This window comes from Salvelinus sp. IW2-2015, linkage group LG20, assembly GCF_002910315.2.
Source record: "Salvelinus sp. IW2-2015 linkage group LG20, ASM291031v2, whole genome shotgun sequence".
Classification (NCBI taxonomy): domain Eukaryota; kingdom Metazoa; phylum Chordata; class Actinopteri; order Salmoniformes; family Salmonidae; genus Salvelinus; species Salvelinus sp. IW2-2015.
Window position 1 is genome coordinate 64,030,447 of NC_036860.1, and position 22,593 is coordinate 64,053,039.

The 22,593-nt window shown below is 44.2% G+C and overlaps 2 protein-coding genes across 2 annotated transcripts in view; both read right to left on the reverse strand.

The window, feature by feature from the left end:
* Positions 1–13,234, reverse strand: part of LOC139029550 (trichohyalin-like) — a 57,612-nt gene extending 44,378 nt beyond the window's left edge. The window contains exons 1-3 of the mRNA XM_070449769.1: positions 13,185–13,234; positions 8,795–8,813; positions 6,622–6,692 (exon numbers count right to left, since the gene is read on the reverse strand). Of these exons, the coding sequence (XP_070305870.1) occupies positions 6,622–6,692; positions 8,795–8,813; positions 13,185–13,234 (140 nt within the window). The remainder of the gene's footprint in view (positions 1–6,621; positions 6,693–8,794; positions 8,814–13,184) is intronic.
* Positions 13,235–20,832: 7,598 nt separating this feature from the next.
* Positions 20,833–21,774, reverse strand: LOC139029551 (uncharacterized). The gene has a single exon (XM_070449770.1). It carries the CDS (start codon positions 21,772–21,774, stop codon positions 20,833–20,835), a length of 942 nt encoding a protein of 313 aa, XP_070305871.1.
* Positions 21,775–22,593: the final 819 nt, after the last annotated feature.

Genomic DNA, 22,593 nt, shown 5'->3' on the forward strand with positions numbered 1-22,593 from the left:
ATTTTTGCAGGCAATGAAGGCCCTATGGTTGTCGTCTTTAGAGGGATCTTTGTTTTGCTGGGTTTTGTTTGCCGTTGCGTGTTCTTTCTGGGCCGACCAAACGAGTGATTTTGAGGGCGAGTTAGGGGTAGTAGTGATGTATTATTCGGCAGGGGTGAGGCCGTGCTCGTCGGGTATTTTACGGAAATTTGGGGGTTGTACTTGTGTATGTGTGTTTTCATCTGATAATTTTGTGTGAAGATTGAGAGCATCAAAAGCTTAGAGTTGGTAGGATGTTTCCGGCGGTGTTAGGGTAGGTCATGTCCCCATTGGTTTCTGGAAGGTCCACCTTATGCCGGGCAGCACAAGCTCTGAAGATAGATGTGGGGCAATCAATTCACATATGGTGTCCAGGGCACAGTTGGGGGCAGAGGGTGGTCTATAGAAAGCGGCATCACCAGAGGAACAGAGGAGAAGTAGGATAAGGATACGGCTAAAGGTTATAAGATCTGCTCGTGTAGTACGTTCGAAGCAGAGAGCAAAAGGAGCAGATGTCTGGGTGTGATAGAATAGATTCAAGGCATAATCAAGGCATAATGGAAAGACAAAGGTAGGGTAGGATGTGAGTACATTGGAGGTAAACCTAGGCTAGAGGCTCTACAGTGAAATAAGACAATAATACCTATCCAGAACAGTAATGGACAAGGCATATTGATATTAGGGAGAGACATGCGTAGCCGAGTGATCATAGGGGTCCAGTGAGTGGTTGGGCTGGCTGGAGATACGGCGATTCAGACAGCTAGCAGGCCGGGGCTAGCAATCTAGCAGAAGGGCCACAGAGGGACGTCGCGATGGAGGAAAGTCTGTTTTAGCCTCCTCGTGCGYTGACGTCGATAGACCAGTCGTGATGGATTAGTAGGGTTCCGGGGTAGCAGAGGGGTCCAAGTCCAATTGGCAAAATAGGTATAGTTGCCCAAGAAATTGGCAAAAGGGCAGTTTGGTGTGTGAAAGGGCAGTGTGGAGTGCAATGGAGATTGTATCATCTGTGGATCTGTTGGTGCGGTGCGCAAATTGGAGTGGGTCTAGGGTTTCTGGGATAATGGTGTTGATATGAGCCATGACCAGCCTTTTAAAGCATTTCATGGCTACAGACGTGAGTGCTACGGGTCGATAGTTATTTCAGCAGGTTACCTTAGTGTTCTTGGGCACAGGGACTATGGTGGTCTGCTTTAAACATGTTGGTATTACAGACTCAGGCAAGGAGAGGTTGAAAATGTCAGTGAAGACACTTGCCAGTTGGTCAGCGCATGCTCGGAGTACACGTCCTGGTAATCCATCTGGCACTGCGGCCTAGTGAATGTTGACCTGTTTAAAGGTCTTACCCACATCGGCTGCGGAGAGCGTGATCACACAGTCYTCCGGAACTGCTGATGCTCTCATGCATGTTTCAGTGTTACTTGCCTTGAAGCGAGCATATAAGTTATTTAGCTCGTCTGGTAGGCTTGTGTTACTGGGCAGCTCTCTGCTGTGCTTCCCTTTGTAGTCTGTAATAGTTTGCACACCCTGCCACGTCCGACGAGCGTCGGAGCCTGTGTAGTACAATTCGGTCTTAGTCCTGTATTGACTCTTTGCCTGTTTGACGGTTCGTTTGAGGGCATAGCGGGATTTCTTATAAGCTTCCGGGTTAGAGTCCCGCACCTTGAAAGCGGCAGCTCTACCCTTTAGCTCAGTGCGAATGTTGCCTGTAATCAATGGTTTCTGGTTGGGGTATGTACGTACAGTCACTGTCGGGACGATGTCCTCGATGCACTTATTGATAAAGCCAGTGACTGATGTGGTGWACTCCTCAATGCCATCGGAAGAATCCCGMAACATYTTCCAGTCTGTGCTAMCAAAACAGTCCTGTAGRTTAGCATCTGCTTCATCTGACAATTTTTTTATAGACCGAGTCACTGGTGCTTCCTGCTTTAATTTTTACTTGTAAGCAGGAATCAGGAGGATAGAATTATGGTCAGATTTGCAAAATGAAGAGCAAGGGAGAGCGAGGTAGAGCTTTGTACACGTCTCTGTGTGTGGAGTAAAGGTGGTCAATAATTMTTTTGCCCTTTTGGTTGCTCCTCAGTCCCAGTTGCTAATATATGCATATTATTAGTATATCTGGATAGAAAACACTCTGAAGTTTCTAAAACGGTTTGAATGATGTCTGTGAGTATAACAGAACTCATATGTTAGCAAAAACCTGAGAAAAAATCCAACCAGGAAGTGGGAAATCTAAGGTTGGTCGATTTTCAACTCAGCCCATATTGAAGATACAGTGGGATATTGGTCATGTTGCACTTCCTAAGGCTTCCACTAGATGTCAACCGTCTTTAGAAAGTTGTTTGAGGCTTCTACTGTAAAGGGGGGCTGAATGAGAGGGGATTGAGTCAGAGGTCTGGCAGAGTGCAAGGAGTTGGTCACGCGCATTCACATGAGAGGTAGCTCCCGTTCCATTTGCTTTTTCTGCAACTAGTGAACGCGCTTCGTGAGTTTTGATTTGTTTACCAAACGCATTAACAAAAGTAGCTATTTGGACATAAATGATGGACATTATCGAACAAATCAAACATTTATTGTGGAATTGGGATTCCTGGGAGTGCATACTGATGAAGATCATCAAAGGTAAGTGAATATTTATAATGTTATTTCTGACTTCTGTTGACTGCACAATATGGGGGATATCTTTTTGTCTTGATTGGGTTCTGAGCGCCGACCTCAGATTATTGCATGGTTTGCTTTTTCCATAAAGCTTTTTTGAAATCTAACACAGCGGTTGCATTAAGGAGAAGTGGTTCTAAAATTCCATGTATACCACTTGTATCTTTGATCAATGTTTATTATGAGTATTTCTGGAAATTGATGTGGCTCTCTGCAAAATCACCGGATGTTTTTGGAACTACTGAACATAACGCGCCAATGTATACTGAGATTTTTTTATATAAATATGAACTTTACCGAACAAAACATACATGTATTGTGTAACATGAAGTCCTATGAGTGTCATCTGATGAAGATCATCAAAGGTTAGTGATTCATTTTATCTCTATTTCTGCCTTTTGTGACTCCTGTCTTTGGCTGGGAAATGGCTGTGTTTTTCCGTGAATTGGCGGTGACCTAACATAATCGTTTGTGGTGCTTTCGCTGTAAAGCCTTTTTGAAATCGGACACTGTGGTGGGATTAACAACAAGATTACCTTTAAAATTGTATAAGATACTTGTATGTTTGAGGAATTTTAATTATGAGATTTCTGTTGTTTGAATTTGGCGCCCTGCACTTTCACTGGCTGTTGTCATATCGATCCCGTTAACGGGATCGCAGCCATATTAACATGCTGATAGAAATGAGGTAAAACTTATTTAAGTTTCCCTGCATTAAAGTCCCCGGCCACTTGGAGTGACGCCTCTGGATGAGCGTTTTCCTGTTTGCTTATACAGCTTATTGAGTGTGGTCTTAGTGCCAGCATTGGTCTGTGGTGGTATGTAGACAGCTACGAGAAGTACAGATGAAAACTCTCAATGTAGCTAGTTTCTTACCAGTACGGGACAACCAAGTGCGGCGGTAGCCTTCTCCACTGACACGGACAAACAGATCAATAAAAACTATGTTGTCTGATCTATATATTGGCCTACGAAAAGGGGAGACACCAATCTAATATTACGTCTATCTAGCCTGGAGGAGGAAATGACTGTCCAAAAACAAACAGAAGTGACACTGATCCAATGATGAAGACAGTGAATATGCACACTCACCGGGGATATGCCGATGTTCTCCACTGGTGCCAATATGACAGTCTACTGTTCGCTTAATTAAGTTAAGAATTTTGATAACTAAAGACAGATTGGAGTCTCTTCATTGTCATCTCTTTATAGCAATAAACAATTGCATTCCAAACAGTTTTTTTCACGATTGTATTTTTAAGTCTTGAGATATGCTTGGCTGGGTCTCTCTGCTTTTCACTGAGTCGCAACTCAACAATCATCTATTTCAGTGGTACTCATCGCGCGGCCCGAGCATAATTTGCGGCTTGCTGGGATTTTCCTATTTTCCATTCATAATACATTCATAATGATACAATTTCAATTCATTGTGTTTAATGCAGGCCTGAATCACTTCATTGAATATATCGATTGTTCCCTGGAAGGCAGATTGAAAGTAGTATTGAACAGAAAGGCCGAAATAGAATGCAACTGCTCAGCTACAGCGACCGACACATATCAGTTTGCTACTAGCTCATTTTGCAGTCTTGTCGACATGGATCGATCTATTGTAAAAAAAAAAACGTAAATCTATTGACAATGAAAATTAGGGGGAAGAGCTGGAGAACAATGTGACAGCTGTGAACGAACAACCACAGGAGAACCAGAAAAATCAGGAAGATGGCAGCCGGGAAATGCAGCTACGGTAGCTAACGTGGCTAACATGGCTCCAGTGGCTAAGATAAGAATACGGTCGATTCAAGAACACAGAAAGTTCCAAGAGAAATGGACAGACAAGTATTTTTTTGTACTGCATGATGGGACTAGCTCACTTTCTTTTATTTGCCAGAAGACAGTCACTTGTTCTAAACAAGCAAATTTAGAGCGACATTTCCAGTCACACCCTGCCTACTTTGACAAAACATATCCGCCACAAAGCAACCTCAGAAACAACAAAATAGCGCAACTCAAAAGAAAGATCAAAGGACAACAACAAATGATGGGCAGATCTAGCACTTTAGCAGAGAAAATGACAGAGGCAACATATCAGATTGTGTGGATACTCGCGAGAAACAAGAAGGCCTTCACAGACTAGAGATTGTCAAATAATATATTTTTGGCCTCAGCCGAAATATTGTATGCTGATTTCACAAACAAGGAAGCTATTTTAAAGCAAATGAAGACTGCAACTCTCAGACTCGACCATAACAAGACGCATAAAAAACGTTGGTGAGGACATCAGTAAGCAACTGATTACTGACATATCCTTGGTGCCCTGTTTTAGTATTGCGCTTACGCTTGATGTAAGTGACATTGCCCAATTATGTGTTTGGGTCCAATTCCCTCAAAACGAGTCGTTCAGAGAGGAACTTTTATGTTTACTGCCCCTTCAAGGACAAACATGAGGAGAGGATATTCTGAAAGCCCTTGTTACATTTTTTAAATCTGGCATCTGTGTGCCTTACGGCGCCCCAAACATGTGAGGGAAGGAGAAGGGACTCATAGGCCTGATGAGAAAGAGGATATTCCCAAATTTGTTACGTTTCATTGTATCATTCTTCAGGAAGCACTTGTGGCTAAATTCAAAGACTGTGACTTACAGAATGTGATGCAGCAAGTCGTGCGCCTGGTGAACATTATTATTGCGAGGGCACTGAATCACCAACAATTCTGCCAGTTGCTGGAGGAATACCAGACAGAAAACTACGACTTGATATGAATGTTTTTCAGCGGTAGGGACTGGCAGACAAGTCATGATTGAGGGAAAGATGACCGCAACAAAGTACAAAGAGAGATCGTTGATGAAAACCTGCTCCAGAGCACTCAGGGCCTCAGACACTCAGCCAAAACAACGCAGGAGTGGCTTCGGGACAAGTCTCTGAATGTCCTTGAGTGGGCCAACCAGCCCGGACTTGAACCCGATCGAACATCTCTGGAGACTGGAGAGACCTGAAAATAGCTCTGCAGCCACGCTCCTCATCCAACCTGACAGAGCTTGAGAGGATCTGCAGAGAAGAATGGGAGAAACTCCCCAAATACAGGTGTGCCAAGCTTGTAGCATCATACCCAAGAAGACTCAAGGCTGTAATCACTGCCAAAGGTGCTTCAACAAAGTACTGAGTAAAGGGTCTGAATACTTATGTAAATGCGATATTTCAGTTTTTTTATTTTATACATTTGCAAACATTCCTAAAAAACATTTTTAGCTCTGCTATTATGGGTTATTGTGTAGATTGATGAGGGGGAAAAACATTTAATACATTTTAGAAGAAGGCTGTACCGTATCAAAATGTGGAAAAAGTCAAGGGGTCTGAATACTTTCCGAATGCACTGTATCTATCTGGGTCTATTAGGATATCTATCTATCTGGGTCTATTAGGATATCTATCTATCTGGGTCTATTAGGATATCTATCTATCTGGGTCTATTAGGATATCTATCTGTATGTTTGTATTGTTATATATTGGATAAAGGCCTCTGGTCTTCAGCCTTTTGGATTCATTCTAAAGGATGGTTTATATTACTGTTATTATCATCCTTGTTATCAGGCTCACTCTGACCTCACAATGGCGTCATCCTAGCAGGTGCGTGTGTGTGCGTGTGTGTGTGTCGATGTCCCCAGTGACACACTCCTGTGTGTGAGCCCCATACGAGTGGAGGAGGGAGAGATGCAGTTTTGCCAAATGTGTTTATGCCTTTATGTATTGGCGTATGTCTGTGATTCCTCTTGTGACCCACCTGCACTTGGGGGAGAGAGGGAGAGATAGAGAAAGAGGAGAAGGCAGAGGGGATAGATGGGACGGAGTGTAAATGTATGTGATTTTATCAGGTATTCCAGCTGGAAATTGGCTGCTTGTCGAGGCAGATAATGCATTACTAAAAATAAATTGAGGTGCAGATACTCACATGTACATGGAGAGGCTGAAGTCATAGGTGGAGTCCTCGTTGAACTTCTCATTGGCATCCCAGCGATTGGACTGACAGAGAGAGAGACATGGGATTGGTGATTAGTGTGTGTGATTCTGCTGTGGTGTAATCACTAGGGCAAAGTTTTACAATTTATGGAACTCCGTCTGGGTCTTTACGTGTCAAAAGAGATACACGTCAAAAAACACTATTTGATGTGTCAAATAAGCTTGTTGACCAATCAGGACCTCAATATGACTGCACGTCACATAATCATTTAACGCGTTCAGACATTTTTTACGTAGTTATTACACATTGATTATGTACACATTGATTACACTATCACTCGTATTTCATATGTCACAATGATTCATTGATGTGTATGCTATGATGCTAGTAAAGTTGTCTCGCGCACCTACACTGCTGGTCATAAAAACAAAGCTAGCTTGCTCATGGGATGGAAACAATGTTTTTCCCTAAAAACATAGCAAAACAACATAACCTAGTTAGCTAGTTATCTATATAGCTAGGTGTCATCATCTAAAATAACCCTAATTTATAAGACAGTTCTTATTTGATTAATGGTGGTCGGACCCATCTATGTGAAGCTAGCCACAATAAGGATTAGCCACAATAGTGGACTTTGATGTTAGCCTTCAAAAGTATGTCAGTGACAGTGATGCAAATGAATACAAATAGTAGAATTATGCCATAATTGAATAGATCATGCTAAACGAGGTTGGAATTGTGCGGGACACCTTCACTTCCTACTTTTGCGAGGAGGGTGCTGTTCCCTGGAAACACCTTGTTCCATAGACTACACTATGCAAAAACAAAGGCTCTTTTAAGAGCCATCCACATTGCAATAACATTTTATTTTACCATGTACTTAGCTATGTCAACTGCAGTTATTCAATTCCCAGTTTCTCTACCTTTGATTTCTACTTCTCAGTGATGGTGCTGTTCAGGTAAGGGTGATGTCTGCACAACACCAAAACAGGCTCCTTTATGGACGGTAGCGTCCCACCTGGCCAACATCCGTTGAAATTGCTGAGCGCGAAATTCAAATTACAGAATTATAAATATTTAACTTTCATAAAATCACAAGTGTAATACATCAAAATAAAGCTTAACTTATTGTTCATCCAGCCGCTGTGTCAGATTTCAAAAAGGCTTTACAGCGAAAGCACACCATGCAATTATCTGAGGACAGCGCCCCGCATACGAAAGCATGAAAAACATATTTCAACCAGGCAGGTGCGCCACCCTGGACCTCAGAAATAGCGATATAATAAATGCCTTACCTTTGATGATCCACTTCTGTTGGCACTCCAAAAGGTCCCAGATACATCACAAATGGTCCTTTTGTTCGATAATGTCCTTCTTTATATCCATAACAACCCAGTTTCCCTCCATCAAAATGCACACAAAATGAATCCAAACGTTACTAATAAACTTTTCCAATCAAGTCAAACAACGTTTATAATCAAACCTTAGGTACCCTAATACGTAAATAAACGATACAATTTAAGACAGAGAATCGTTATTGTCTTTACCTGAGAAAAATACCAAAGAACGCGCTCTCTTCCACACGCTTGGAAACACTACAGCCAAAATGGGAGCCACCTAGAAAAACTACAATTTCTGGCTCTTTTTTCCATAAACCAGCATGAAACTCTTTCTAAAGACTGTTGACATCTAGTGGAAACCCTAGGAACTGCAATCTGGGAGGATTTCGCCTTATAATAAAAGTGACAGCCATTGAAAACAGTGGTAGGTTGAATTATTTTGGGGGGGGATGGTTTGTCCTCTGGGTTTCGCCTGCCATATCAGTTCCGTTATAATCACATCCATAATTTTAGCAGTTTTAGAAACTTTAGAGTGTTTTCTATCCAAATCTACCAATTATATGCATATCCTAGCTTCTGGGCCTGAGTAACAGGCAGTTTACTTTTGGCATGCTTTTCATCCAGACGTGAAAATACTGCCCCCTACCAAAGAGAGGTTAAGAGGCTCAGGTGTATTACTGTGGGCTGTGCACCTTCCACCTTCAAAGAATAGTCAAGAGGACCAGCAACTGAGAATAGTAAGATACTTCATTATGTTGTATGCTATATTGTTTGTGTTCATATGTGTGTGTTTATGTCTGTGCATATTCTTCAGTATAAAGTACTCTGCAGCCACTGTGGACACTGTGGACACCAGGTGAAGACACAGACAAACACATAGATTCCTGTTGAACACTTTGTCTCTTTAAATACCTTATTTTCTCAGTCTTCCTCCCTCACTTCATGCCTCTTCCCCCTTCTCCCTAAACCCTCTAAGTTATATCAGCTGTGTCAGTGAACCTCTCCCCTTCGGGTCTGCCTGACAGAGGGCACAGCATGATCAGAGGTGAGAGGTCACTTGGCTGAGTCAACAGGAAGTATCATTAAAGAGATGTTTTACATTGAAGTACAGATAGAGATGTAGTAGTCCCAATGTTAATGATCCAAGGTCAGTTTTGCATTTCACCTCCTGATGATTATGATGACTGACAGCGTTAGAATAAAAAACACACAAGGCTTAAACATGCTATCTCTCTCTCTCCACCTGTCTCTCGTCTGCAGGTATGTTTTGATGTGAGAGAGGATGCCAACCCCCAGTCCCGTCATCGCCACCTCACCCGCTCTTAAGATAACAGTTGCCCCAAAGGTTATCTCTTTTCCCTTTCTGTCTTTGATACTCTCTCACCTCTCTCCCCATCTTCTCTTTCTTCCTCTGTTTTTATAATGCACACCAGATGTGCATTGAAGTACTGATTGAACTTGTATTAATAATATATTAAATATTACAATTGTAATATTAATAATACATGTATTATCTATTCATAACACTTAGATAATTAACTTATTTCAATAAACCTTTTCACATTCTCTACTGGAATTGGTTCACATTAGCTTCTGGTTGAACTTAAGTCTCATTTGATGAAATACTACACTTATCCTGTACAGTATTTGGCATGATGCATAGGAAGTGCAATTAACCGTTTTTTAAATTCTGGGCCTATATATTTGAGTTATAAATCAGAATTTTACTAATTCAATCATGTGATTTAGTTGACTGCAGAGTTACAATGTGTAACCATTGATGTCCCAGGACCAGGATTGGTTAACACTGTTGAAGTGTATAATTGTAATACATATAATTGTGTACATGAAGACACAGCATCATTCAAAGACTGGAGTTTGGTACTCCTGATATTGGATATGACTGCAAAATGATGTTTTACGGTCATTCATACTTGAACAACAGCTTTATTTCCCAAGGCATAATAACTTACAACAATAACAACAAACACACACACTGGTGATGTGCAGTTCGCAAAAGACTCTTGACTAACTCGATAGTCYTGATAAAACATTTTTTTTAACAGTGTTACAGGTTACAGTGTTTTTTGTTAGATAAAATCCTTCTTTATATCCCAAAAAGTCTGTTTAGTTGGTGCCATTGATTTCAGTAATACACTCGTTCAACATGCAGACAAAGGAGTCCAAAAAGCTACCGCTAAACTTCGTCCAAACAAGTCAAACAACGTATCTATATAATTCTCATGTACTCTAAAATGTAAATAAACTATAATATTTCATACGGAAAGTAGTATGTTCAATAGGTATGGGGAAATTAGTAAGCGCGCGCCCTCTCTCTAGCACGCCGAAAGACTGATATTGTTCCGGTGCTCTTCTCACCAAAACTCKAAATTCTTGCTTGTTTTTCAAAAAAGAAACCTGAAACCTTGAATAAAGACTGTTGACATCTAGTGGAAGCCATAGGAATTGCAATCTAATTGAGTGTATGTCAACTTCTGACCCACTGGGAATGTGATGAAATAAATAAATCATTCTCTCTTCTATTATTCTGACATTTCACGTTCATAAAATGAAGTGGATTTATCCTAACTGACCTAAGACAGGGAATTTTTACTTGGATTAAATGTCAGGAATTGTGAAAAACTGAGTTTAAATGTATTTGGCTAAGGTGTATGTGAACTTCCGACTTCAACTGTAAATAAACACAGTTACATTTCACTCTAACCCTGACCTAAACCTAAGCATAAGTGTGAATGTACGCACGCATACACCTATGCACACGTACACACTCAATCAACCAGCCTGTGGTTACAATGGTGTGTAGAGAAATGCGACAGAGTGCAGGGATGAGAGGACAGGGGAGGAGAGGTGAGGCGAGGTCACTCCGTCCTCTCCTGACCACCTCCTTCCTTGACTGACAGCCCCAATCTCTGCACCACACCGACACCGGGCCGACACCGGGTTGGGATGAATAATGCAATATACACGTGGGCGCTCCTGTGTCACACTCCATCAATCCACCCCCCATCCCTCACCCCTTCACAGATCAGTGCATCAGGGGAGTTTAAACTCTGACCCTGTTTATGGCAACATAGTAGCTTCTGCCTGCTCTGTTCCACCTCTCTCTCTCTCTCTCATAGGTAATGCTAAATGTCATGCATTTCCCCCTCGCCCCTCTCCTCGTCCACGTACACACACGCACCACGCACGCACGCACGCACGCACACACACACACACACACACACACACACACACACCACACACACACACACACACACACACACACACACACACCACACACACCCACAACACACACACACACACACACCACACCACAAGCGACAATTGACACAACTCAGTTACTGCTTCTGTTGCTCGTGTCTTGAATCATTTACACACCTAACACATGGATGTGTCCCAAATGGCACCCTATTCCTTTAATATTGCACTACTTTTGACCAGAGCCCTATGGATCCTAGTCAAAAGTCGTACACTAAGTAGGGAATAGGGGGCCATTTGGAACGTAGCCATGGCCTTTCTGTCCGCTGGCAGGCATTTTATACATTTTCTATACAACTCAATCACACAATATCCTTCCTTTTTACAGGTCAGGTTCACTCTCTCTCTCTCTCTCTCTCTCTCTCTCTCTCTCTCTCTCTCTCTATGTTGCGCTTGGTGACCTCTGACTGTTTCATCCTAACATCGTTGGTGCCGGTATAGTCCTAATTCTGCTCTACATGCATTGTTTGGGGTCTCTCTCTCGCTCTCTCGCTCTCTCGCTCTCTCGCTCTCTCCCTGTCTCTCTCTCTCTCTCTCACGCGCTCTCTCTCTCTCAATTCAATTCAAATGGCTTTATCGGCATGGAAAACATATATTTACATTGCCAAAGCAAGTGGAATAGACAATAAACAAAAGGGAAATAAACAATCAGTAAACAGTAAAATAATATAGACATTTCAAATGTTATATTATTGGCTATGTACAGTGTTGTAACAATGTGCAAATAGTTGAAGTGTGAAAGGGAATATAAATAAACCGATAAATATAGATTGTATTTACAATGGTGTTTGTTCTTCACTGGTTGCCCTTTTCTCATAGCAACGGGCCACAAGTTCTTTGTGGGTCTGTGTGATCTGTGGGAAATATGTGTCTCTAACGTGGTCGAACATTTGGCAGGAGGTTAGGAAGTGCAGCTCAGTTTCCACCTCATTTTGTGGGCAGTGTGCACATAGCCTGTCTTCTCTCATAGACAGGTCTGCCTATGATGGCCTCTCTCAATAGCAAGGCCATGCTCACTGAGATTATACATAGTCAAGGATTTTCTTAATTTGGGGTCAGTCACAGTGGTCTGCTTTTCTGAGGGCACTCTTTTCTAGGTTCATCTTTCTGTAGGTGGGGACTTTGTGGTGGAATGTGTGGGCTTCGCTTCCTTTTAGGTGGTTGTAGAATTGAACATATCTTTTCTGGATTCTGATAACAAGCAATCAATCAAATGTATTTATAAAGCCCTTCTTACATCAGCTGATGTTACAAAGTGCTGTACAGAGCCCAGCCTAAAACCCCAAACAGCAAGTAATGCAGGTGTAGAAGCACCATGAAAGGCCAGAATCTAGGAAGAAACCTAGAGAGGAACCAGGCTATGAGGGGTGGCCAGCCCTCTTCTGGCTGTGCCGGGTGGAGATTATAACAGAACATGGCCAAGATGTTCAAATGTTCATAGATGACCAGCAGGGTCAAATAATAATGATCACAGTGGTTGTCGAGGGTGCAACAGGTCAGCACCTCAGGAGAAAATATCAGTTGGCTTTTCATAGCCGATCATTGAGGGTATCTCTACCACTCCTGCTGTATCTAGAGAGTTGAAAACAGCAGGTCTGGGACAGGTAGCATGTCCGGTGAACAGGTCAGGGTTCCATAGCCACAGGCAGAACAGTTGAATCTGGAGCAGCAGCATGATCAAGTGGACTGGGGACAGCAAGAAGTCATCAGGCCAGGTAGTACTGAGGCATGGTCCTAGGGCTCAGGTCCTACGAGAGAGAGAAAGAAAGAAAGAGAGAAAGAGAGAAAAAGAGAGGAAAAGAGAGAGAGATTTAGAGAGAGCTCACAAAGTTGACTTTGTTAGTGGCACTTATGCCCTGTAAGCTTCACTGTCGTTTTTGTTATTTATTGTTTTGTTGGCGACATTTTAACAAATAAAATAAAATGTACGCTTACCACGCTGCACCTTGGTCCACTTCCAGCAACGACTGTGACAGCTTCACCATGTTTCATTGAAATGTACAGCTGTGTGTCGTCTGCATAGCAGTGAATGTTAACGAATGACATCACCAAGAGGTAAGATGTATAGTGAAAACAATAGTGGTCCTAAAACGGAGCCTTGAGGAACACCAACATTTACAGTTGATTTGTCAGAGGATAAACCATCCACAGAGACAAACTGACATCTTTCCGACAGATATGATCTAAACCAGGCCAGAACTTGTCCGTGTAGACCAATTTGGGTTTCCAATCTCTCCAAAAGAATGTGGTGATGGTATCAAACGCAGCACTAAGGTCTAGGAGCACGAGGACAGATGCAGAGCCTCGGTCTGACGCCATTAAAAGGTCATTTACCACCTTCACAAGTGCAGTCTCAGTGCTGTGATGGGGTCTAAAACCAGACTGAAGCGTTTTACATACATTGTTTGTCTTCAGGAAGGCAGCGAGTTGCTGCGCAACAGATTTTTCATTTTGTTTTGAGAGGAATGGAAGATTCGATATAGGCCGACAGTTTTTTATATTTTCTGGGTCAAGGTTTGGCTTTTTCAAGAGGCTTCATTACTGCCACTTTTAGTGTGTTTGGTACACATCCGGTGGATAGAGAGACGTTTATTATGTTCAACATAGGAGGGTCAAGCTCAGTAAGCAGCTCTTTCAGTAGTTTAGTTGGAATAGGGTTCAATATGCAGCTTGAAGGTTAAGAGGCCATGATTATTTTCATCAGTGTCAAGAGATATAGTACTAAAAAACTTGAGTGTCTCCCTTGATCCTAGGTCCTGGCAGAGTTGTGCAGACTCAGGACAACTGCTTTGGAGGAATACACAGATTTAAAGAGGAATCCTTAATTTGCTTTCTAATCATCGAGATCTTTTCCTCAAAGAAGTTCATGAATTTATCACTGCTGAAGTGAAAGCCATCCTCTCTTGAGGAATGCTGCTTTTTAGTTAGTTTTGCGACAGTATCAAAAAAACATTTTGGATTGTTCTTATTTTCCTCAATTAAGTTTGAAAAATAGGATGATCGAGCAGCAGTGAGGGCTCTTCGATACTGCACGGTACTGTCTTTCCAAGCTAGTCGGAAGACTTCCAGTTTGGTGTAGTGCCATTTCCGTTCCAATTTTCTGGAAGCTTGCTTCAGAGCTCTGGGTTTTTCTGTATACAAGGGAGCTAGTTTCTTATGACAAATYTTTTTAGTTTTTAGGGGTGTGACTGCATCTAGGGTATTGTGCAAGGTTAAATTGAGTTCCTCAGTTAGGTGGTTAACTGATTTTTGTACTCTGATGTCCTTGGGTAGGTGGAGGGAGTCTGGAAGGGCATCTAGGAATCTTTGGGTTGTCCAAGAATTTATAMCACAGCTTTTGATGATCCTTGGTTGGGGTCTGAGCAGATTATTTGTTGCGATTGCAAACGTAATAAAATGGTGGTCCGATAGTCCAGGATTATGAGGAAAAACATTAAGATCCACAACATTTATTCCACGGGACAAAACTAGGTCCAGAGTATGACTGTGGCAGTGAGTAGGTCCGGAGAGATGTTGGACAAAACCATCTGAGTCGATGATGGCGCAGAAAGCCTTTTGGAGTGGATTTGTGGACTTTTCCATGTGAATATTAAAGTCACCAAAAATGTGAATATTATCTGCCATGACTACAAGGTCCGATAGGAATTCAGGGAACTGAATGAGGAACGCTGTATACAGCCCAGTAGGCAAGTAAACAGTAGTTATAAAAAGTGATTGAGTAGGCTGCATAGATTTCATGACTAGAAGCTCAAAAGACGAAAACGTCGGGCGGGGTTTGTAAATGGAAATTTGCTTTTGTAAATGTTAGCAACACCACCGCCTTTGCGGGATGCGCAGGGGATATGGTCACTAGTGTAACCAGGAGGTGAGGCCTCATTTAACACAGTAAATTCATCAGGCTTAAACCACGTTTCAGTCAGGCCAATCGCATCAAGATTATCATCAGTGATTAGTTCATTGACTATAACTGCCTTGGAAGTGAGGGATCTAACATTAAGTAGCCCTATTTTGAGATGTGAGGTATCACAATCTCTTTCAATAATGACAGGAATGGAGGAGGTCTTTAGTCCAGTGAGATTGCTAAGGCGAACACCGCCATGTTTAGTTTTGCCCAACCTAGGTCGAGGCACAGACACGGTCTCAATGGGGATAGCTGAGCTGACTACACTGACTGTGCTAGTTGCAGACTCCACTAAGCTGGCAGGCTGGCTAACAGCCTGCTGCTTGGCCTGCACCCTATCTCATTGTGGAGATAGAGGAGTTAGAGCCCTGTCTATGTTTGTAGATAAGATGAGAGCACCCCTCCAGCTAGGATGGAGTCCTCCTCATTAGGCCAGGCTTGGTCCTCTTTGTGGGTGAGTCCCAGAAAGAGGGACAATTATCTACAAATGCTATCTTTTGGGAGGGGCAGAAAACAGTTTTCAACCAGTGATTGAGTTGTGAGACTCTGCTGTAGAGCTCATCACTCCCCCTAACTGGGAAGGGGCCAGAGACATTTACTCGATGCCTACACATCTTTCTAGCTGATTTACACGCTGAAGCTATGTTGAGCTTGGTGACCTCTGACTGTTTCATCCTAACATCGTTGGTGCCGGTATAGTCCTAATTCTGCTCTACATGCATTGTTTAGGGTCTCTCTCTCTCTCTCTCTCTCTCTCTCTCTCTCTCTCGTCTACGCTCTTCTCCCTCCTCGTATTTTTATCATCGCTCTCGCTCTCTCTCTCTCTCTCTCTCTCCTCTCTCTCTCTCTCTCTCTCTCTCTCTCTCTCTCTCTCTCTCTCGCTCTCGCTCTCTCTCTCTCGCGCTCTCAAAATTGATTTTCTATTCAAGGGGCTTGGCGTGGGAAACACATGTTAACATTGCCAAAGCAAGTGAAGTAGATAATAAACAAAAGTGAAATTAACAATAAAAATTAACAGTAAACATTACACTCACAGAATTTCCACAAGAATAAAGATATTTCAAATGTCATATTATGTCTATATAAAGTGTAGTATCTACTGTATGTGCAAATGGTCTCTCTCTCTCAGAGTGAGGAAGCTCTGTTTGTTTTACACATGGCTCTGTTTGTCTGGCTGAAATGTCAACAACCTAGTGAACACAGAGGAAGCAGACAGATCAAAGCACAGCTACTTCCTATCACTGAGAAAGAGAGAGAGAGGGTGGAGATAGAGGGAGGCAGACTAAGGGTGCATTTACATGAGTCAAATATATTCTACTGAGACGTATCTCTCTTCAACATCACATTTGCAACTGTTCTGTTTAGCCTTGGATGGGGTGTGGCCAAAACCAAGAGCAGCTATTTAAGCAATAAGGCTTGAGGGGGTGTGGTATATAGCCAATATACCACAGCTGAGGGCTGTTCTTAAGCACGATGAAACACGGAGTGCTAGGACAGAGCCCTTAGCCGTGGTATATTGGCCATATATCACAAACCCCCGAGGAGCTTATTGCTATTATAAACTGGTTACCAGTGTAATTAGAGCAGTAAAAATAAATGTTTTGTCATACCTGTGGTATACGGTCTGATATATCACAGCTTTCAGCCAATCAGCATTCAGGGCTTGAACCACCCAGTTTATAATATACCGTAAATACCATAGTATATAGACAAACAAAATAAGCATAGCAATTCAATCTATACAGGAGATTCTCGTCTAAACCTTATTTTACATAGTGTTTCACACCTGGTTAATGCAATGATTCACAAATGTGTGGCTATTTTAAAAGCCTTTCATTTTCAATTTGGCTAACAGAGCAAAAATGTTGTCTACAGGTATTAAGGTAGTTAAGGTAAAATGTGTTATGTGAGAGCCGTAGTCTTTACACTGTACCAGTCAGAGGGGGTATGTTGGTGTCAGACCTCCAGAGGTAGTGTGGGAGAGCCGTAGTCTTTACACTGTACCAGTCAGAGGGGGGTATGTGTGTAGACTCCGGGGTAGTGTGGGAGCCGTAGTTTACACTGTACAGTCAGAGGGGGTGTCGTGTAGACTCGACGGTAGTGTGGCGAGCTGTAGTCTTTACACTTTATACCAGTCGAAGGGGGTATGTGTGTAGACCTCCGGAGGTAGTGTGGGAGACCGTATTCTTTACACTGTACCAGTCAGAGGGGGTTATGTGGTGAACACCTCCGGACGGTAGTGTGGAGGAGCTAGTCTTTACACTGTACCAGTCAGAGGGGGTGTATTGGTGTAGACCATCGGACGGATAGTTGTGGAGAACCGTAGCTTTACCACTGTACCAGTCAGAGGGGGTATGTGTGTAGACCTCCGGAGTAGTGGGGAGAGCCGTAGTCTTACACTAACCAGTCCAGAGGGTATGTGTGTAGACCTCCGGATAGTAGGGAAGCCGTTAGTCTTTACACTTACAGTCAAGGGGGGTATGTGGTGTAGACCTCCGGAGTAGTGTAGGGAGAGCCGGTAGTCTTTACACTGTACCAGTCAGAGGGGATGTGGTGTAGACCTCCGGAGTATAGTGGGAGAGAGCCGTAGTCTTTACACTGTACCAGTCAGAGGGGGTATGTGGTGTAGACCTCCGGAGGTAGTGTGAGAGAGCCGTAGTCTTTACACTGTACCAGTCAGAGGGGTATGTGGTGTGACCTCCAGGAGTAGTGAGAGAGCCGTAAGTCTTTACACTGTACCAGTCAGAGGGGTATGTGTGTAGACCTCCGAGTAGTGTGGGAGAGCCTAGTCTTTACACTGTACCAGTCAGAGGGGTATGTGGTGTAGACCTCCAGAGTAGTGTGAGAGAGCCGTAGTCTTTACACTGTACCAGTCAGAGGGGTGTGTGTAGACCTCCGGAGTAGTGTGGGAGAGCCGTGAGTCTTTACACTGTACCAGTCAGAGGGGTATGTGTGTAGACCTCCGGATGTAGTGGTGAGAAGCCGTAGTCTTTACACTGTACCAGTCAAGGGGGGTATGTGGTGTAGACCTCCGGAGGTAGTGTGGGAGCCGTAGTCTTTACACTGTACCAGTCAGAGGGGGTATGTGTGTAGACCTCCGGAGGTAGTGTGGGAGAGCCGTAGTCTTTACACTGTACCAGTCAGAGGGGGGTATGTGGTGTAGACCTCCGGAGGTAGTGTGGGAGAGCCGTAGTCTTTACACTGTACCAGTCAGAGGGGTATATGTGGTTAGACCTCCGAGGTAGTGTGGAGAGCCGTAATCTTTACACTGTACCAGTCAGAGGGGTATGTGTGTAGACCTCCGGATGTAGTGTGGAGAGCCGTAGTCTTTACACTGTACCAGTCAGAGGGGGATATGTGTGTAGACCTCCGGAAGTAGTGTGGGAGAGCCGTAGTCTTTACAACTGTTACCAGTCAGAGGGGGTATGTGGTGTAGTATCTCCAGAAGGTAGTGTGTGAGAGCCGTAGTCTTTACACTGTACCAGTCAGAGGGGGGTATGTGGTGTAGACCTCCAGAGGTAGTGTGGGAGACATCTCTCAAAGACAGATTTTAATCTAGATCCAACTCTTTACACGACACAAGTCTCTCTCCTGGACCTAGTTTGTCTCCTCAAAGTAGTGTACTGTGAAGAGGCCCATATAGGGACAGAAGGGGTGAGGGAAGGGGGGATATAGAGGAAGACAGACATAGAGAGGGAGGGAGGGGGAAGGCAGCGAGAGGAAGGGAGAGGGACAGAGAAAGAGTGAGGCAGGGACTGATGAACAACACCTTCCAAACCAATATGTTTTCCCGACAACTTTAGCATCCAGCCATCTTTTTGCCAACTTTTCTTTATACCACAAAACATTCAACTGGCCCAAACTGGCCATTGTTTTATTTGTAAAAATATGGCCCTTTATAATGTCCACTTACGGTGCATTCGGGAAGGATTCAGACACCATTTTATTACGTTACAGCCGTATTCTAAAATGTATTAAATAGTTTTTTCCCTCATAAGCCTACGCACAATACCCCTTAATGACAAAGAAAAGACAGGTTTTTAGAAATGTTTGCAAATCTGTAAAAAAAAATAAAAAAAATAAAAACTGAAATACCCTATTTACATAAGACCCTTTACTCAGCTCATCAAGGACAACAACCACCTGAGCCACTGTCTTACCATCCAGAAGGCCAGGTCAGTACAGGTGCATCAAAGCTGGGATCGAGAGACTGAAAAATAGCTTCTATCTCAAAGCCATCAGACTGTTTAATAGCCATCACTAGGCGGCTTCCACCCGGTTACGTAACCCTGCACCTTAGAGGCTGCTGCCCTATATACAGAGACTTGAATCACTGGCCACTTTAATAATGGAACACTAGTCACTTTAATAATGTTTACATATTTTTGCTTTGCTCATCTCATATGTATATATTGTATTCTATTCTACTGTATTTTAGTCTATGCCACTCCGACATTACTCATCCTAATATTTATATATTCCTTAATTCCATTATTTTGCTTTTAGGTTTGTGTGTATTATGTGTATTCTTGTGAATTGTTAGATATTACCTCACTGTTGGAGCTAGAAACAGGTGAACCTTCACCCCAATCTGAGGTCCTGAGCGCTCTGAAGGAGGATTTCATCAAGGGTCTGTCTGTACTTTGCTCCGTTCATCTTTCTCTTGATCCTGACTAGTCTCACAGTCCCTGTCACTGAAAAATATCCTCACAGCATGATCCTGCCACCATCATGCTTCACTGTAGGGATGGTGCCAGGTTTCCTCCAGACGTGACGGTTGGCATTCAGGCCAAATAGTTCAATATTGGTTTCATCAGACCAGAGAATCTTATTTTTTGACCTAGATGACATGTTCTGTAGGCTACAGCAATGACCTGCTGGAACCGAATCTTGCCGTGGACATTTAGCCTACAACATGATTAAACTTTCAGTCCGGTAGAAGATTGGTAGAAGATTTAGTGATGATATGATACAGCGCATTGGCTGGCTCGTGTTTGGGTCTGGGAGGAGGGTTGTGTGGGTCTGGGAGGAGGGGTGTGTTTGGGTTGGGAGAGGGTGTGTTTTGGGTCTGGGAGAGGGTTGTTGTGGGTCTGGGAGGAGGGGTGTGTGATTTGGGTCTGGGAGGAAGGGGTGTGTGTGGGTCTGGGAGGAGGGGTGTGTGTGGGTCTGGGAGAGGGGTGTTTTGGGTCTGGGAGGAGGGGTGTGTTTGCGGTCTGGGAGGAGGGGTGTGTTGGGTCTGGGAGGAGGGGTGTGTTTGGGTCTGGGAGGAGGGGTGTGTTTGGGTCTGGGAGGAGGGGTGGTGTTTGGGTCTGGGAGGAGGGGTGTGGTTTGGGTCTTGGGAGGAGGGGTGTGTTTGGGTCTGGGAGGAGGGGTGGTAGTTTGGGTCTGGGAGAGGGGTGTGTGTGGGTCTGGGAGGAGGGGTGTGTTGGGTCTGGAGGAGGGTGATGTGTGGTCTGGGAGGAGGGGTGTGTGTGGGTCTGGGAGGAGGGGTGTGTTGGGTCTGGGAGGAGGAGGTGTGTTTGGGTCTGGAGGAGGGTGTGGTTTGGTCTGGGAGGAGGGGTGTGTTTGGGTCTGGGAGGAGGGTGTGTGTGGGTCTGGGAGGAGGGGTGTGTTGGTCTGGAGAGGGGTGTGTGGGGCGTGGGAGGGAGGGGTGTGTGTGGGTCTGGGAGGGGTGTGTGTGGGTCAGTTGTGGGGAAGGGGTGTGTTTGGGTTCTGGGAGGAGGGAGTGTGTTGGTTTGTGTGGGTCATGGGAGGAGGGGTGTGTTTGGGTCTGGGAGGAGGGGTGTTGGTTTGGTCTGGGAGGGGGGTGTGGTTGGGTCTGGGAGGAGGGTGTGTTGGGTCTGGGAGGAGGGGTGTGTTGGGTCTGGGAGGAGGGTGTTCGGTGTGGGTCTGGGAGGAGGGTGTTTGTGTTGGGGGTGTTGTGGTCTGGGAGGAGGGTGTGTGTGGGTCTGGGAGGAGGGTGTGTGTTTTGGGTCTGGGAGAGGTGTGTGTGGGTCTGGGAGGAGGGTGTTGTGTTTCTGGGGGAGGGTCTGGTGGCGGAGGGTGTAGTGTTGGGGAGTGTGTGGGAGGAGGGTGTGTGTTGGGGCTGGGCAGGAGGATGTGTGTGGGGTTACGTGGAGGAGGGGTGTGTGCTTGGGTCTGGGAGGAGGTGTGTGTGGGCTTCTGGGAGGAGGGCTGTGTGTGGTTATGTGGTCTGGGAGGAGGGTGTGTGTGGGTCTGGGAGGTAGGGTGTGTGTGGGTCTGGGAGGAGGGTGTGGTGAATACTGTGTGGGTCTGGGAGGAGGGGTGTGTGCTGCGGTGTGCTGGGATAGGAGCGGGTGTCGTTTTGGTCTGCGGAGGAGGGGCTGTGTTTGGCGGTCTTGGGAAGAGGGTGGTGTGTGGTCTGGCGAGGTAGGAGTTGTGTTGGGTCTGGAAGGAGAGGGTGTGGTAGTCGCGGTCTAGGGAGGAGGGTATGTGGTGGGTGGGAGAGGGAGGCTTGTGTGGGCTTGGAGAGAGGGTGTGTGTGGTCTGGGAGGATGTGGTGTGTGGGTCTGGGAGGAGGTGTGTGTGCGGTCTGGGGAGGGTCGTGTTTGGGCTGGCGAGAAGAAGGGCTGTGTCAAGTATGTGCGCAATAGCAACTAACATTATAGACGTAGACACAGTTGGCTGCTAACCTGTCTCGCAGTCGCATGCGTGGGCTGGTAATGGAAGGAAGTTCCAAAATTAGATATACCCAAATACATTAGGGCACTGGGCTGGAATAGAAATGCTGAAAAGGGCCGGGATATACGGCCTCTTGGGCTTGTGTTTGTCACGTGTCTTAACTAATACGTTCACACAATCTCAAACAATTTTTAATTCTAGCTCCAATTGAAAAATTGTCTTAAAACATTGAAATCAAACACATGTTGGATATTTAAAGAACTGCGTTTAGAATTAAAACAATAAGGCCACATAATAACAATGATATAAGCAATATAATAATGTAAAAAAAAAATGTTTTTTGTTTTTATATACACTGCTCAAAAATAAAGGGAACACTTACAACAACACAATGGTAACGTCCAACGTCAATACACTTCTGTGAAATCAAACTGTCCATTTAGGAGCAACACTGATATGACAATAAATTTTCACATGCTGTTGTTTGGCAAATGGAATAGACATAAAGTGGAAAATATTGAGGGCATTAGCAAGAACACCCCAAAAAGGAGTGATTTCTGCAGGTGTGACCACAGACAAACTCTCAGTTTCTATCGCTTCCTGGCATGATGTTTTTGGTCACTTTGAATGCTGGCGGATGCCTTCTACTCTTAGTTGTGTAGCTTGAGTAACGGAGTCTACAACCCACACACAAGTGGCTTCAGCGTAGTGCAGTTCATCGCAGGGATGCACATCAATGCGAGCTGTGGCAAAAAGGTTTGCTGTGTGCTTGTACGTCGTGTCCAAGAAGATGGAGGCGCT